This window comes from Mizuhopecten yessoensis, unplaced genomic scaffold (assembly GCF_002113885.1).
Source record: "Mizuhopecten yessoensis strain PY_sf001 unplaced genomic scaffold, ASM211388v2 scaffold6211, whole genome shotgun sequence".
NCBI classification, from domain to species: Eukaryota; Metazoa; Mollusca; class Bivalvia; order Pectinida; family Pectinidae; genus Mizuhopecten; species Mizuhopecten yessoensis.
The window spans coordinates 1,149,770-1,168,953 of record NW_018406436.1 but is presented as its reverse complement, the minus strand read 5'-3'; the positions used below and the strand labels follow the sequence as shown (position 1 = coordinate 1,168,953).

Below are 19,184 nucleotides of genomic sequence, written 5' to 3'. Positions count from 1 at the left end.
TACGAAATCTCGAAGTTCCTCTCGTTGCACAACGTGAGAACATGGCGACCTCCTATGTGCTTGCACTTTGGGGAATTATTTCTTAATTTACTGAAGACTTCATCCACCAAAATTTTCCAGGTATATCTTCTTCAATGATTTACATAGCAGATTTGTTCCTTTGCAAGTTATAGCTCAATCGGTATAGGATTTTATATATAATTTTAGTTTTAATGTTAACGATAGACGATGAAAGTTCGGAGGATGCAGGAAAACAGGATGTAGTATTTATTTTTGTTTGGTTTACAACATTGAGAATTTTTCTGCATAAACTAAACAATTTACTGCAGTTAAATCAGGTGTGTATGTGCCCGTACGTAGCTTTATCATAAACAGCCAAACACTCACAACAATGAGTCACAGCTAATAATATAATTTTTGTTTCCAACTTTGTCTCGCAGAAATCATCGCGGTATGCCTACCACAGTATAGCTGCTACTTCATTGTGTGTATGGCTTTCAGCAGGTTTGGAAGTCCCTCGATTTTTCAAGACTGTGTTTATATTCGAGAATTTCTTTAGATGTTATGCTTGAATGCACTTCACCTGAGATACTTTCACTTTCCGATATAAGTAATTAGGAAAAAATATTGTATTTCACTTTTATGATTTAAAATCTTTAATATCTTTATGTATTATTAAACAACTTTGGTTGAACACTTATTCTTCTTTTTACTTTTCGGTGGCTTTTGATACATCTATTACCAGGTCCGGGAAAACCACCAACTTACGTATAATACGCAAACTCGCCTATTATACACCGATTGGGGTATGGATTTGTTACTTAAAATAGCCAAAATCACTTTAAGTTTAACTTTTTTCAAATTGTTTGTCCAAGTCGCATTTATTTAGTCATGAAACATGATTCAAATGCAAAAATAAACTTAATTTGCATGTGGGAAAATATCAAAACTAGATGCAATACTTCCGGTAGAGTTACATCAAGTTTCTAATTAAGTCAGCCAACGCTTTCAGTAAAATTTTAGCATAATATTATTTACCTTGTCGTAAATTAATGTGATTTTTAATAAAATATTGCAAAAGTTACTGTTAAAGCGATTTGGGTTATTTTTAGTAACAAATCCATACTCCAACTGGAGTATAATAGGCAAGTTTGCGTATTACGCAAGTTGGTGGTTTTCCCCAACCTGATTATAGGACAAACTTTGGAGGCTTCCAACATTGAGAAGAAGCCAGACCATATATATATAGCAACCATATGTTGTTTATTAACTGTTATAAACAATAAAATTTTAAACAACCTAAAGTTTTGAAATTGAAATCCAAAATTTCTGTTTCTGTTATTCAACAACTGAATTGCATTCAAACATATATAGCAATGTACAGAGGAATCTTGCAAATGCAAGACAGACTTAACTAAAGAGTCACTGGATCCTGTAGTGCCTGGCCATGGCACTAGCTTGTTCTATCAGATTGAATGAAAGACAAAAATCTTATTCCTGTTAATTGCTTGATATGTAAATGCAATTTGTACTGTCTGCAGAAAAAAATCTACATAATTTCTATGTTTCAGTATAAAAAAAAATGTTGATACAAGATAAAAGAGGTTTAGGCACTTGGGAACAAAGAGAAAACATCATAGAAAACATAACAGTATTAACACATATGTACAGTTTTAGAGGGGACAAGAAGACTTTATATATAATGCAAAAATGCAATAATGGGAATCAAACCCAAAATTAGTCAATTTACAGTTAAATAGAATTGATTTAATTTCAGGCCCAATTTTTTCCATATTTTTATGTGAAAAATTCATGCATTGCATTGTACGATACAGGTCGCAGTACAAAATTCTGGTATACACATACAAGGCACTGAATGGAACAGCTCCTCAGTACCTACAGGAACTTGTTACCCTGTATCAGCCGTCAAGATCACTGCGGTCGGAGTCAGAATCTTTGTTGTGTGTCCCAAAATCTCGTACTGTGACCTACGGAAACAGATGCTTTGGGAGGGTTTCGGCTACGTTGTGGCATAGCTTACCATCTGCTATTAGGAAGTCGAATACCCCGGCCAAGTTCAAGAGGGACATAAAAACTCACCTCTTCTTGTCTGCATTTAAGAATCTTTGCAAAGACGTCATGTAAATACCACCCTTTTATTTGTTCAATTATGTGCACATTGCTTGTTAAATGTATGAAAGTGATTGCAAGCCTTTGTTGTTTGTTTTCACAATTATAACCATTACTATTATCCATATGTTGTAAAGCGCCTTAGAGTAATTTTACAAATTATATAGGGCGCTATATAAATGCTGTATATTATTATTATTATTTTATTGCAGTATATACTGTCATGATAAATAGCAAAAGTATTACAATAAATTGAGACACCTATAAAGATATTTCCTTTTAATTTGACACCAGAGATCTTATGAACCTGTACATGCAAAAGAAATCGTCCATAACAACCAGAGGTATATGATATCCAACAGTTGAAAGAGGAATGCATGGCTAGATCAGGATTGTAACCTGCTGTGGCCATAATCCCACTCTAGATCTGGTTCTGCTACATTTTCCCTGCCAAAGTCTCAGACATACAAGGCTTTATAAATACCACCTTCTATGTGTATATATGTAACGGGAGAAAAAGAAATGCATGGCCAGTCATTAAATTATCTTGATTTTTCCAATACCTTATTTTCGTTCACCTTAATATTCCTATAACTAGTGCTGGGTACATTAGAGAAATGAACACCAGTTTCCTTTACCAGAAAACGTGCCGAGATGTCGAAACGTAAGTTGATCGGCGATTCTCTGGCATAGGAATTTGGCTAAACTTTCTTTGTTAACAGTTACCTATTTAATAATACTTTTCACACAAACTCAGGTAACAACACAGTACGTATCAATTGTATCTTTTATTGATGTTTGACATAAATAAATGTGTTGATCGTTGTTTGTCTTTGAGTTCCGTGTACCAAGGGAGATTATCTCTTGTCCAAGATGGTGATCTGTCAGAATCGGCGATCTTTTCATGAAAAAAACCCATTGAAATTGCTTACACCTATGTATTCTGCGCACCCCCCACTTTGGGCATTAAATTTCTCAAAAAAAGGGCGCAAATTACGAGAGTTTTTACGGTAATTTGTTTCCTCTGTTACAGCTTTAACTGTTGACGATGTCCCTGAGGCCACGGCGTGTTGACTTTGACACAACCTGGGTCAACTTACTTGAGACTGTGAAGGGGGTCATCACATGTGCCCAGGTACCTCGAGCTACCTGGAATGACAGATTCTCATATCCTTTAATCAGAAGATATTGTCATGATCACTATTGTTTTTCTCATACCCTGTAATTCATGGGTGCCATTACACCAAATATCAGTGATCAACCCACAAAAATGTGATAGTAGATTATTGTACATGATATACGTTACTATATTAAATTTGTGTCTTGCTATGTCAATACTATCAAGATTTAAACCCATTCCCAATATGATTTTGATTTTTTTCCCAGTTTGTTGAAGAAAAACGTTCTTGATTGTTGACAGGTGTAGATATTAATAACATTGTACATGGTTTACGGTTCTATATTAAATTTGTGTCTGAGGTAAAAATGTTCCTAATTGTTGACTGGTGTAGATATTAATAACATTGAAACATATTGTATCGTGTGTCAGGACAAGTGTACTATATAAAGTACACTAATAGTACACTATATATATAGAGAAATACTATTGGACCTTAACACTGACCACAGATGTATATGCCCTCTGTGTAGCCTGCCCTGAGCCCCTAGGGGACCGGCTCTACCAAGAGACTAAGAACTTCCTTGAGACCCATGTGGAGACACTACATAAGGTAAATGGAAGATGGACAGATGGGTGTAGATGTGGCAGGAGGAAAAGGGGGAGTTATATACAGTTATAAAGGGGATCAGACATATAAAGTGTACTTCATGTAATGGCTATAGGATGAGTTAATATTCCTAGATGAGAGATCATGTATGGTCTGGAGGTACTCCAACAGTGTTAGAGGTGTACACGGCATGTAACTTTTGACAGGCATCACAGTCAGCAAAATCATATCCAATAAAAAAAAAATGGCCGGCCAGCGGCCTCTTATGTTATAGGAGAAGGTCTGGAGGATGATAATAAGGGTAAGAGGCCTAGGCAATCCAAACTTCATATATCAGGTGGGAATGGTGATTTCTCCGGGGTAGATTGTTCGGGTGTTGACGACTTCGCAGCTAATTAATTAGGTCATATGAAAACAATGTCCACATATGATTGGGCTGTGGCCACGCGAGAGCCACTTTAAAGTGCTCTCCGACTGAAACTTGATAACCTGGATAAGGTAGCATAACACCCCACTTGGTCACACTGTACTGACAATCAGCTTACCATTCGTTACTGATGCCCATTTACCATGGTCAAGCTGAAAGTCGAGCAGAGAGCAGTACCAATTTTATGGTTTTTGGTTTGTCTTGATCGGGTTGTCAGTGAGGGGATAACTCATCTAAAGGGGAGTATAAAAGGGGATCTTAAGAGGATAACTCATGTTACTGAAGAAACCTGAGCACAAGAGAAATCCCCAGAATGTATCTCTACTACCTAACATGTGTGGTGGGAAAAGACAGTAGAGACCCCTAGAGGGTATCTCAAACAACAACAAGGCTAAAATGGGATTCATCGTCGAGTGTACCTTAGATAAGAGATGGGTTACAGGATCTTTAGAGGGTACCTCAGTTAAGATTGGGAGGGAAAATGGAATAAATATTTGTTAATAATAAATTAAACTGTTTAGTTAGATACTAGGTACATGTATATAATATTAGGGAATAGGGTTCTGTAAAAAACTGCCAAGCTTTTCAACTCTGAAAAAGGCCAAAATCAATGTGGATGAATTGCAGTTGCAAAACCTGCTGACTTTAGTGTTACATAAATATTAATTCTTTTAAATTCCTAGCTTGATATGAACTTTTTATCAAATCCAGAATGTAGTTGATGGTGGAGAAAAGAACTTCCTGTCATTGTACCACACCCATTGGGTACAATATAGCAAAGGGTCCAGCTTCCTCAACCAGCTGTATGGGTAGGTATTAAAATACTTCTGGAAGGGTCCAGCTTCCTCAACCAGCTGTATGGGTAGGTATAAACTATTACGTGGTATAATACTTCTGAAAGGGGTCCAGCTGTATGGGTAGGTATTATTATACCTCTGAAAGGGGTCCAGCTTCCTCAACCAGCTGTATGGGTAGGTATTATAATAGTCTGGAAGGGTCCAGCTTCCTCAACCAGCTGTATAGGTAGGTATTATTATACCTCTGAAAGGGGTCCAGCTTCCTCAACCAGCTGTATGGGTAGGTATTATAATACTTCTGAAAGGGGTCCAGCTTCCTCAACCAGCTGTATGGGTAGGTATTATAATACTTCTGGAAGGGTCCAGCTTCCTCAACCAGCTGTATAGGTAGGTATTATTATACCTCTGAAAGGGGTCCAGCTTCCTCAACCAGCTGTATGGGTAGGTATTATAATACTTCTGAAAGGGGTCCAGCTTCCTCAACCAGCTGTATGGGTAGGTATTATAATACTTCTGGAAGGGTCCAGCTTCCTCAACCAGCTGTATAGGTAGGTATTATTATACCTCTGAAAAGGGTCCAGCTTCCTCAACCAGCTGTATGGGTAGGTATTATAATACTTCTGAAAGGGTCCAGCTTCCTCAACCAGCTGTATGGGTAGGTATTATAATACTTCTGAAAGGGTCCAGTTTCCTCAACCAGCTGTATGGGTAGGTATTATAATACTTCTGAAAGGGTCCAGCTTCCTCAACCAGCTGTATGGATAGGAATTATTATACTTCTGAAAGGGGTCCAGCTTCCTCAACCAGCTGTATGGGTAGGTATTACAATACTTCTGAAAGGAGTCCAGCTTCCTCAACCAGCTGTATGACTAGGTATTATAATACTTCTGAAAGGGGTCCAGCTTCCTCAACCAGCTGTATGGGTAGGTATTATAATACTTCTGAAAGGGTCCAGCTTCCTCAACCAGCTGTATGGGTAGGAATTACAATACTTCTGAAAGGAGTCCAGCTTCCTCAACCAGCTGTATGGGTAGGTTTTATAATACTTCTGAAAGGGGTCCAGTTTCCTCAACCAGCTGTATGGATACTAGGTTTTGTGTACCTTGGTATTGTCAAAACAAGTGACTGTCTATCTGCGATCGTGTCAGTAAAGGAAAAGAATGTATTTTTTCATTATCCCAGACACATGTTCATTTTACTGACAGGAGATGACATTTTATCTTTTCATTAAATGTGCACAAGCAAGATTGTTATTTTTTTTAATTTTTGCTGTGTTTCTCCACAAGAACTTTTATTCATGACAGTATGTTATGAATTGACTTGGGCAAGACTAGTCTTCACAAATCATACACCTGATTAGTATGTGTGAATACATGAGATAATGTTTGTTTAAAGCATCGTAATGTCTTTTCCACATATTTCTGCATTGCCTGGTATAAAGTTTTCTTGGGGATCAAAAGTTGAAAATCAGTTAGATATCTGATGATGAATATGTGTTTTTCCATCCCTAGATATCTGAACACGACCTATATAAAGAAACAGAAATACAGTGATGCGGACCTCAGCTACGGAGGATTCTCTATTGAGTCGTCCGACCAGATGTTGGAGATCGGGGAGGTAATACGACCTACAGCTTTGTACACTAGGGCCTGCTAGGTTATTAGTCATTTCAACTACAACACCATTGCTAACATGTTACACTTTTAACCTTAAAAAGTTTTTTAGTTATATACATACAGGGTTCGCATCAAGGAAAAATTCTGTGTCGCCAATTGGTTTTGCTATTAAAATGTAACATAGAACAAATGGAAGTATTATTTTGATACAGTTACCAAAATATATTTTGACTTACCTGAGGTAATTGATATATAGATATATATAGCTCTTCGATAGCAGATGGTCAAACTTTTGCAGCTTTATTACTTGGGGTTGTTTAAAATTTGCTCAACACCATTAAAATGGTTAAATAATATCCTTGTACAAATGCTGTCATAGTTTTAGTAACTTTTATTTGAACAGAAAAAATGACAGTTTTGACCAGGCAACTTTTGTGATATTACATATTTGAGATAAATATATAAAAAAAATGATTTCAACTGGCCAAAATTGAACCAGGTGGTTTTTTTTGCCTGCTGTCTGTTCTAATGAAAATTTGGTCAGAAAGGTGACTTATTTGCAGGGTTTATAATTTTGCATATTTTTGAAGCTGCAAACTGTAATCTAGGTACTATCACGTATGTAATAGATATGATTGTTATATACATCTAATATAATCTAGGAACTATCACGTATGTAATAGATATGATTGTTAAAAATGACAAAAAGGCGCCGAAGCTCGAAGTCAGATATGAGACCAATGGGTACATTGTGGAGGCGTTAGGCAGTTTGTTTTGCATTTCAAAAGAAACATATTTATGTCACATGCTGGTATTGAATGACGTCCGCTGTTTATTTTGGACTTATTCATGTATATTTGATGCATCATGGACTTAAATTTGTATAGCTTGCCCTGGACACGTGGAAGCGTCTGATGGTGGAGCCCCTTAAGGATGCACTTGTGCGTCTGATTTTGGTCGATGTATGGCAGGACCGATGTAATGGCACAGTGAACCAGACAATTCTCCATGGCGTCATCAATTCATTTGTGAATGTAGAGGACTACAAAAAGAAACACCCTCTCCAACTGTATGAGGATATATTTGAGAAACCATTCCGGAAGGAGACAGGCGATTACTACAGACAGGAAGCAGCCAAGCTGAAGGATGAGTGTAATTGTTCGGATTACATGGAAAAGGTGAGCTCCATCAAACAACTACTGTAAAGTTGTTAAATTTTGCATGTTTGAATTTTTTCGCAATTTTGTGTCCAGAACTTATTTGCAGGGGATTAATTTTGTGATCCAATTTCTGTAAGTCTATTTCAGAACACCTTGGTTGTTACTACTGTACTGTACGGGGCTAATAGTATCAATGCATGGTTTCTTGTGGCCCACAATATAATAAGACTGATAGATTTATCTATTGTGTATGTCTGATTTTTAAAAAACAAATCTATTCATCTGTTAACTATTTTATATAGTTTACTTCTTACAAAACGATGTTTTGACCTAGTAGCCAGAGCTCAACAGATATCACGGACGGGTGAAGCGTGGATGTTATGACAGTGAACTCAAAATACTCACAAGGGTTTTAATTTTGCAAATTACATAAATTTAAAGAAGAAAACCTTCCATTGTTTTTGTCTTCGTAAAAAAATTGTCTCTTGTTTTGATAGGAGAGCCAGAAAATAAACGCATATTTTGATGGTTATGTCTTTCCAATTATTGTTTTCGTAGGTGATATTGAAATTAGACAATGAGGATTTCCGTAGTCGAAAGTTCCTTCATCCAAGCTCATACAATAAAATCACGTTTGAGTGCCAACAACGTATGGTTGCCGATCACCTACAGTTTCTACATGGAGAATGCAAAGAGATGGTCAAGTTGAAACAAACCAAAGGTAACAATAGTTTCCACAACATGGACAATCTCAATAACTTTGTTATCGAACATGTTTCCAGAAAAGTTCTCGATGCAAAAAGTAATTTTCTTTGCTCGGGATTATGCAGTTTATTTATGAAGTTTGTTTTCCTAGCTTAATTAAGATAATGAGATCAGTGTAGACATTAAAACTAATAACTGTTCCATCACTATGACAAATTAGATCATTTGTATTTGTATTTTCTTTTTCCATTTCTTAGCTTTCCTTCACATAACTCTTCCAAAGGTTGTCAATAATTTTGCTATATAGCGTGAATCAATTCTCAAGTCTATCAATATGTTAATAACACTATGTGTACTAACTTCTGATATCTGTTTATGTGTTTAACAAACTCCACTGACTACTGAAGACTAATTGTTTGTGTATTCCAGACTTGTCTAATATGTACCGACTACTGAAGACTATAATTGTTTGTGTATTCCAGACTTGTCTAATATGTACCGACTACTGAACCTGTATAATTGATTCTGTATTCCAGACTTGTCTAATATGTACCGACTGCTGAAGACTATAATTGATTCTGTATTCCAGACTTGTCTAATATGTACGGACTACTGAACCTGTATAATTGATTCTGTATTCCAGACTTGTCTAATATGTACCGACTACTGAACCTGTATAATTGTTTCTGTATTCCAGACTTGTCTAATATGTACCGTCTACTGAAGCCGATCAACGGTGGACTTGGAGTCCTGATACAGGAAGTTGAGTCACACATTCGGCGGACGGGACTGGAGGCAGTCAAAAACCTTAAGGGTGAAAATGTGAGTTGATCTGCAAAAAAATATCGGTCATTGTCAGGATTTGATTTCTTTTTCATATTCACTGCAAAAATAAACTTTACATTTATTTTTTCACAGTTATATGCAATTTTGACATAAACTTATGATGCATTAAAAATACTTTTTAAGCTGACATATATTTTTTCAATGAATTATAAGGACATTAAAAGCTGTAGCCTTTCCAGCTCTCCTGACTGGTGCTGTAATTCAGTATCTGTGTAGTTTTCATTTAACTTAAAAATCTTTCTTATAGTCGGTAAAAGATGAATATCACCATCAGTATAAATACAATTAAAGTAGCCTTTAAACTTCTTTATACATAGGTAATCACACACTTTGCATGTTTTGTGTATTGTTGTCCAGATACCAGCCCAGTTTGTAGAATCAATGTTGGAGGTCCACAAACATTATACGGAGCTGATACAACAAACATTTCAGACGGACCAACAGTTTGTGGGAGCTCTGGACAAGGTATGTAAATCTTACAAGTGTGTAATGTCCCAGATACACTCATACCCATATATATGGTCTTAGTTTGTGGGGTATATAAATCTTACCAGTGTGTAATGTCCAAGATACACTCATACCCATATATATGATCTTAGTTTGTGGGGTATATAAATCTTACCAGTGTGTAATGTTCAAGATACACTCATACCCATATATATGATCTTAGTTTGTCGGGTATATAAATCTTACCAGTGTGTAATGTCCAAGATACACTCATACCCATATATATGATCTTAGTTTGTGGGAGCCTTAGATAAGGTCATACACATATACCTTACCACAGTTCGTTATACAAATGTTTCACAACATACTGTCATTTTCAATTACATAGTGATATGGAGAAGTTAGAAATATGGATGTTATATGGGTGTGGTCATGAATGAAATAATTTTATGATGTCACATTTTGTAAATGAGGTCATATGTAGGATATTTTTGTATAAGATAAAAAACAATGTATGTGTAGCATTCGGAAAACCAATTTGATGTCGGAACAGAGATAAAGCTCTTGGCAAGCTTAATGTTTTGCCATCAATTAGAAACTCCAGTGTACTTTCCCCTGTCCCTATCCCACACTCAGGAATGATGTAAGAAACAAGGCTTTGTCATGATAGAAAGACCATATTAGAAGAAAAGTATTAGTTTTATCATTGTTATAAGTGATAGCATGTTATTTATGTTACAGGCCTGTGCGGCAGCAATAAATTACCGACACAATCCAAAACACCCGTGTAAATCAGCTGAGCTGGTAAGTAAGAAAAGCACAGCTTTAGTAGTTTATAACATGATATGATCAACTTTCCCACAACAGCAGTGATGATTGATAACTTTTAAGTTTTGCTTGTTATAAAATCAAACCATAAAACATGATTTGCAAAAAAAATGTTATATATGTTGTATATTTACTGTATGCATGTGCTCAGTAGGTTTTCTCGCTGTTGAAATCAGTAGTTGTAAAATGGTTGTTTGGGGGGAAAAAACAGGTTTTAGAAGTGCCCTTCACAAATGCCCCAAACACTGAACGGCTATCTTTTCTTGCTGTCACCTTAATAGGGATGTTAAAGCATTGTAGTAAGCAATAAATATCAAATTGTGAACTGATGATCCCATTTTATATCGACAAATTTTATAATATAAATAGACATGAGGTTCGGCTACAGGCAAGCTTTTTCTTGTGGTGTAACATCTATATATTTCAAGTTATAGAATCATTGACCCATATAAATCATTGATATAAGTATTCAATATGTTAATACTGTAATACATTCAATAAGGTTATGATGAAAATCCAATGATGATGGCGTCATTCCTGTGATAACATTGGATTGGTTGTCTTTTCCAGCTGGCTAAATACTGTGATAACTTACTAAAGAAGAGCTCCAAGGGAATCTCGGAGATGGAGTTGGATGACAAGTTGTCTAGTTGTATCACAGTCTTTAAATATCTGGACGATAAAGATGTTTTCCAACGGGTAAATATTCACATGAGAGTGGTTTTCCCTATAACAAGTATGGGTGTATCAGTCGTCAATGAAATATGCTCATTAAACAAGAATTAATCTCATATACAACAATATTTTATCCTGTGCTTGTAACTTATGTGGCATTACCCGACTGGAAATGTTAATATTATCATCATGACATTCATGATATATAGAGGAGAATTACATATGAGTAAGAATAGTTTCAAGGACTCCTGAATAATTTAACAAATTAAGCCCAAAAGTATTTTTTTCAGTTATGTCAAAATTGACGTGGGTCTTTTATAGACTTCATTCTGTCCGGGTGTTTTTTTCAGTTTTACTCTCGGATGTTGGCCAAGAGGTTAATATTCTCACAGTCTGCCTCCATGGATGCTGAGGAGGCAATGATAAATAAACTCAAGGTAATATCTGAGGTTCCTTCTAAAATATGATACTTCTAATGCTAATGCTGATGGTAATTGGGCAGAACAGTTTCAACTTCTCCTTAGTACTAGACATTGAGATTTTAACGTAAGTTGGAATAAATGTATTTTCTAATGTCAATAACAAATTATCATTTTGGTGGTGGGGGGGAGTGGTTTGATGTGAATATACCGGGGTGTTATATGCAAATACAAATTTACATCACAAATAAGAATTATCTGCAGGCATTGGTTTTTTTTTATTGACTGCTTAATTTTTTTCCTTGATTTTTCAAATTTTGCGTTTCATATGTTGAATTTGACATCATAGTTGTGGTTTCAGTTACAGTAAGTATCTGAGTATCTGACAGACACTAAATTGTCGTCCTGGTGAATTCCTCCTCATGTCTAGGTAGTGAAATAGGTGAAAAGTCCCAGATTACTGTCTACAGTTTCAAGTAGAGAAGAGGCAGATAACCAAATAATTATTGTTGCAATAGTGCATGAAAACATTGAAACACTACAGAATAATCCATGATCTTCTTTTACAGCAAATCTAGAACAAAAACTTTGTATTTTCTGCAACAAGAATGTACATATATATCACCGGAACTTTGTTTTCTTTTTTAATCTCGCAGCAAGCATGCGGGTACGAGTTCACCAATAAGCTGCACCGAATGTTTACAGACATGAGCATCAGCATGGGTCTCAACAACGACTTCAGCGAGTTTAACAGAGGCAAAGATAACAAAGACCTGGGGGTCAACTTCACCATCATGGTCTTACAGGTCCGGATATATCTATTTACTGTCATAGACCTTACCGGATCAAAACTGTTCTTAATATCATAGTTTAAGTTTTATTGTCGAATCGAGAAATTATTGCAAGTTTCAAAACTTTTTGAAATTGCTGATAACATGAAATAAATATAATCATGGTAATTAGGATTTTTGAGAAAACATATACAACACTTGTATTTGAACCCTTGAATCACATAAGTTTTATACTTATGTTTCATAAATTATAGAACTATTGATAACAAAGACTGTTGTTGTAATGTATTTAACCTGTCATTTTTTGAACAAAAGTTTCAATTGGAGAGCGAAAAAATGTAAAACAAAATAAACATTTCCATGTTACACAACTTTTAAACAAGGTACATATTTTTTTGCATAATAATATTTCAGGCGGGAGCTTGGCCTATAGGACAGAGCAACCTTCCAACGTTTGCCATTCCGCAAGAGTTAGAACGAAGTGTTAGAATGGTAGGTGTGACCATTGTCGTAAAGGTTCATGAGCAAAGAAGTTTTTAGTACAAATTTAGCACTTCTTTTGCTGGGTCAAGTTTAATATTAGATTGATATGTTTTGGGTAGGTGAAAAATATTTTTCTTAAAAATTGATAGAATCATATCTCACTGCCAAACATGTAATACATTATGCTTTCATATTTTCTGTTTCAGTTTGAGACATTCTATAATGGAAAATTTAGTGGTAGAAAATTGACATGGATGCATAATTTCTGTAGTGGTAAGTCATTTCCTGCAATTTGTTCTCTTAGTTAGGAATTTTGGAAATTCATCACAAGGTTAAAGTCTTAATAGAAGTAATGAGCATGAATTTCAAGTATTTTCTGAGACTAAAGTAATTTTCGATTTTGAATGACTCTTTTAAACTGCAATTAACTTTAAAAAGATTGATGGAATTTTGCTAAAATTTGTGTAGGATGTGATAGATCAAAAGGGATCTTCATTATCCTTGTCATTTGTTTTTGTCTCGCCACCACGAAGTGGGAGCGAGTCATAGGTGTTGCTTTTCTGGCGACAGCGTCGATGGCAGCGTCAACATTAAGTTTTTGCATTTAAGTTAGTTACTCTGAAAGAATAAGTTCTACACCAACCAAACTTGGACCATGCTTGCATCTTAGGTAGTACATCTCAACCCATGCATCAAAGGCTGGATGCTGTCTTCTTTTCATGGTACATTGACTTTTTCAGCATCTCCATCAATATTAAGTTTTTGCATTTAAGTTAGTTACTCTGAAAGTATAAGTTCTACACCAACCAAACTTGGACCATGCTTGCATCTTAGGTAGTACATCTCAACCCATGCATCAAAGGCTGGATGCAGCCTACCTTTCATGGTCCATTGACTTGTCAGCATTTCCGTCAACATTAACTTTCTTTTGCTTTTAACTTAGTTTCTCAGATATGTGCATTGATGGTCAAAGTGGAACATAGACGAGACATATTATTCTGAATGGCTTGTCTTGTTTTATTTGTAGCTGAATTAAAATTTAACTACTTGAAACGGCCATTCATTGTCACCATGGGAACGTTCCACATGGCCATGTTACTGCTGTTTAACACGTGTGACAGGCTGACCTTCACAGAGCTCATGGAGAACACCAAGTTACCAGAGAAGGAGCTTGTCAAGCAGGTCCAGGGGCTCATCGACACAAAGCTTATTGTTGCTACGGTAACTATTACACTTTTAAACTACAGAATTTCGACTTATTTATGATTTGGTTCCTTCCGTTTCACCACAAAAACGACATGTTTGTAAGGGCTCTTATCACGCAAGTCATATGTGGTTATAGGTTATATATCCAGGGTTTATATAACCAGACAACAATGGGGGGTTAGTTAGCCCTCAGTTAATTACAGTTCTGTTTAATTGGAAAGGCTACGAATATGTTTTGTTAGTGGAATAAGATAGAAATAATCCTATCTTGTCAGTCTTCTGTTGTCATTTCTATGAACATCATTACATAGAACCGTAGAAGTATTGGTGATTCGTTTTTCTGGTTCCCATCATTAACATAATTTGGATGGAAATACATGTTAATAATTATTCTGGAACAAGAATTATACCCCTTTGTTAATCTTTTGATAATGATAGAAAGCTTAATTGAATAATGTATATGTTACCAGGGAGACAAAGGCGACTTATGTCGATGTTCATTTGACCTCAACATGGAGTACACAAATAAACGCACGAAGTTCAAGATTGCCAGCTTAGGTCAACGCGAGTCTCCACAGGTAAGTCAAAGTCCTTGTGATTTTATAGTGAGATTGCTAACCTATGTGATTTACCCAAGACACAATCATTTGAGGAGCCCACGACCTATACAGAGGCAAAAATAAATGGCAAGGAAAGAAGTAATAAGATGCTGTCACGCTGCAGGACCTTTTGGTACCCGTATCATCCTATTGCCACAATGTTACCAAGTCTCTAAAATGAATAATATACAACATTTGATATAGCGCCCTGTCTAGCTAACATAAGCCACTCTAAAGCGCTTTACAGTACATAGATATACAATTTTATGCAGTCAATACTATTAACAGATATATTAATCAATTCAATTTTGAGGAATTCGCAGGATCTGCCTTATCAGACGCTAACTAAAAGACCTATGCCACCTGACTAATATCTCCCTATGTGTGTATGCCTGTGTGTGTGCTGGAGATGTATTGTGTTCTGTTTGTAGTGGGACCGTGCTTCCAACAGTATCATTTATAGTGCCACCTCACTTGAATGCTACAGCACAAGAAAAACACTTTCTCTGAATATTCCATGCGTACGGCGACTTCGGGGATCAAACCCCGGCCGCCTGCTTGGAAGGCCGGAGTGTTAACCACTCGACCAATCTGCCCAAAAATGGGGGAAAAAATGGGGGTAATTTCTGCAAACAAGGTGAACACGCTTTTGCTATAACAATATTTTTACTTCCCTCATGGGTGAATGCAAGTGTTGGGGTTGTAATAATGACTGGAAGTAAAAAAGATATCTGTATTTAGTCTGCCAGGGGATTTCCAGCTTAGATAAATCTCAGTGATGCATGATGCAGAGGTTTGTACTTAAGTTTCTATCTTACCTTGGACTTAACCTTTTTTAAACGGCGGAGCGGGGAGAGTGGGAAACCATAAGTTACACAATTACGACCATACATTAGGACAGAGTGGCAGCCATGAACTTCATGACCGGCCAGTTGATTGAATTCTAGATAACACGGAAAGTCATTGTCAAGCATTTAATGATTTACAACCCCACCACCACACTATTGAGTGTGTCATGGTAATAGCCCACCACCACACTATCGAGTGTGTCATGGTAATACCCCACCACCACACTTTCGAGTAGGTCATGGTTATACCCCACCACCACACTATTGAGTGTGTCATGGTAATACCCCACCACCACACTATCGAGTAGGTCTTAGTAATACCCCTCCACCGCACTATCGAGTAGGTCATGGTAATACCCCACCACCACACTATAGAGTGTGTCATGGTAATACCCCACCACCACACTTTCGAGTAGGTCATGGTAATACCCCACCACCACACTATCGAGTAGGTCTTAGTAATACCCCACCCCCACACTATCGAGTAGGTCATGGTAATACCCCACCACCACGCTATCGAGTGTGTCATGGTAATACCCCACCACCACACTTTCGAGTAGGTCATGGTGATACCCCACCACCACACTATTGAGTGTGTCATGGTAATAGCCCACCACCACACTTTCGAGTGTGTCATGGTAATACCCCACCACCACACTATCGAGTAGGTCTTAGTAATACCCCACCACCACACTATCGAGTAGGTCATGGTAATACCCCACCACCACACTATCGAGTAGGTCATGGTAATACCCCACCACCCCACTATAGAGGGTGTCATGGTAATACCCCACCACCACACTGTAGAGTGTGTCATGGTAATACCCCACCACCACACTATCGAGTGTGTCATGGTAATACCCCACCACCACACTATTGAGTGTTTCATGGTAATACCCCACCACCACACTATCGAGTGTGTCATGGTATTACCCCACCACCACACTATCGAGTGTGTCATGGTAATACCCCACCACCACACTATCGAGTGTGTCATGATTACAGCCCCCTCCCCGGGTCCCCACCACCACCACTGTACAGAAAATATTGGCCCTCTCTCCTTCCTATGTTTAGAGCTTAAGAGAAATTCTCGACATTATCCCTGCATAGGCATACTCTTTTATGCTTAATACATTCAAATGTACAGTCCCATATAGATGTAACAGCTTTGTTCATTTCTCTAACAAGAAAACTACTGAGAGTCAAAACCAATGTTTCCATTAACAGGAAGTAGAAAGTACCCACAATGCTGTAGATGAGGACAGAAAGATGTATCTACAAGCGGCCATTGTCCGAATCATGAAGGCGAGAAAGATACTAAAGCACACTATGTTGATACAGGAGGTACGTAAACATAAACAAACTGATGACGATGTACGTAACATATTGATAAAAAGGAAAAAGTCACTGGCATGAAAAATTGATGATGATGTAAGCAATACTTATATAAAAAGGAAAAAGTCACTGGCATGAAAAATTGATGATGATATACTTAAAAAACTCATTGACCTAAACAATTGATGACAATATATCAAAGTTTTACTTTATACACAAACAATGTATGTATCAAACGTGTCACAACGTTTCAAGACCGACTGGTACCTATGTCAAGTAATGACTGAGTCAGTCAGAGCTTGATAAAGGGACCAGTCGGTCTTGACATGTTGTGACACGTTTGATAGGTACATTGTTTGTGTAAAAAGTAAAACTTTGATATAACATATTTCTAAACTGATGAATCTTATTGAAGATATTTGATGACAACACGTACACAACATATTTATAAAGGCTAATGTGTGTTTATTGTCTCCCCACAGGTGATCAGCCAAGCACGAGCGCGGTTTACACCAAATATTCCTATGATTAAAAAGTGTATAGAAGCATTGATAGACAAACAGTATCTGGAACGGACTCCGAACTCGTCAGACGAGTATCGCTACGTAGCATAGCATCACTTAGCAACATAATTGGGAGGGGTGAGAGGGAGGGACACTGGGTAGTACCATGTGATACTTAGTCGATATAGTGTCTTCACGTTATATCAACTTGTTTTCTGGATTTAGCCAAGGACAGGATGTTCGTGATGGAATGGCTGGAAGGAGTCACGTGATCAGTGTTTATCATGTGATCAGGGTGTCATGTGATATTTGCAAGTAGTCTGTCTGAAAGTGATCATGTTAAACAAATTATTTCAGAGGATGCATACCAGTGTGATGTGAGGATATGTGTTGGTGTTATATATTCATCTTCGCTGGATTACAAAAGCTTCTATACAGAAAAAGTTGTGACATTTTACTACAAATTTAAAACTTTAGTTACTAAATCTAAATCATGGCCTTAGAAATCTTACTCCAATATTTGTATGGAAGGTTGAACAGCTCTGATTTGCCAGAAGGTCTGCATGGAATCTTAAAAAGTCTCACCTGAAACAAATGTTTTCTCATTTTCGAGATGCTGACAGATTTAGCCCAATGATATTTGTTTTCTTTGTAGCAGGCAAAACTTATTTGTAATAACTACTTTAAGTTGTTTCAGAACGAGACTTTTTTTTTTTTTTTTTTTCCGTTACAGCGCTAGACAGTTTTCTTCAGTCCCACTGATAACAATACAGACGACATGACCTAGTTATGACCTGTTGTGGCTGTGACCTATAGTTACGACTTGTGTGTGTTAACATTTATTGTTAAGGTTGACATGTTCGACCTTTGAACTCTTGCTGGAGTCCTGACTTCTAAGTTATATTACAGAACATTTTGTACATGTATATATGCATTTGAAATAAATGCCATTGTTATGCTGACAGTGACATCACGAGACGGATGTGGTTTGTGGTTGATCACTTTGATTAATGTATACCGGGAAATGTTCGCGCTGTCAAACTTTCGGCCTTATGGCAGTAAATGCCCTTCACATTTAATTTCTATGTTAATTATGTTTCATAACGTTATGTTCATTGTTATGATAAATTAACCCTTAGTACTGAGGGTGTAAAAGGTGAAAATTAAACTGCAGTGAATATTTACGCCATACAGTATGCATATAGATCTACTGCCCCCAATATTGCTATAAATGTTTTTCGGTTGATAAACAAATGGAGTTTGTTAGTTTAGTTGAAGCTCAACATGCTGCTATTCTGTCTTTTCGTATTGCAGAGTTATCTGCTCTTGTGAGCAGGTATTGATTGTTACGTCACTAGTTTGTGTGAGAAAATTATGTCGTTTTCTCAAAAGAATTATGACGTTCCTCTCACAATAATATTTATCAAATTATGATACACAATAAACTGTACACAAATTAATAGAATATTATATGCACAACATCCTATACATAACACACTATACAACAAAAGATCCCTCAACAAGAGATCCCTGAGGGATCTTGTCATCTACATAATATGATCTGTGTTAGATCTTTTTGCCTCTTCTTTAACATTAACTATTGGATGAATAAGAAAGTTTATGACTCCCACACAAAACAGCT

The 19,184-nt window shown here is 36.7% G+C and overlaps 1 protein-coding gene across 2 annotated transcripts; it reads left to right on the top strand.

Moving 5' to 3' along the window:
* Positions 1-20: 20 nt before the first annotated feature.
* Positions 21-18,520, top strand: LOC110451824 (cullin-2-like). Of its 2 annotated transcripts, XM_021500029.1 has the most exons (19): positions 21-120; positions 3,164-3,297; positions 3,758-3,860; positions 4,996-5,093; positions 6,593-6,698; positions 7,585-7,875; positions 8,416-8,578; positions 9,260-9,384; positions 9,766-9,873; positions 10,597-10,659; positions 11,254-11,382; positions 11,709-11,795; positions 12,434-12,583; positions 12,983-13,060; positions 13,258-13,324; positions 14,079-14,272; positions 14,728-14,835; positions 16,932-17,048; positions 17,522-18,520. In XM_021500029.1, the coding sequence occupies exons 2-19, from the start codon at positions 3,179-3,181 to the stop codon at positions 17,651-17,653; spliced, it is 2,238 nt and encodes a 745-aa protein (XP_021355704.1). In that variant the 5' UTR covers positions 21-120; positions 3,164-3,178; the 3' UTR covers positions 17,654-18,520. The 2 variants fall into 2 exon arrangements, with proteins under 2 accessions (XP_021355704.1, XP_021355705.1); XM_021500030.1 differs by lacking the exons at positions 21-120; positions 3,164-3,297; positions 3,758-3,860; positions 4,996-5,093 and adding an exon at positions 5,718-5,842.
* The last annotated feature ends 664 nt before the right edge of the window (positions 18,521-19,184 follow it).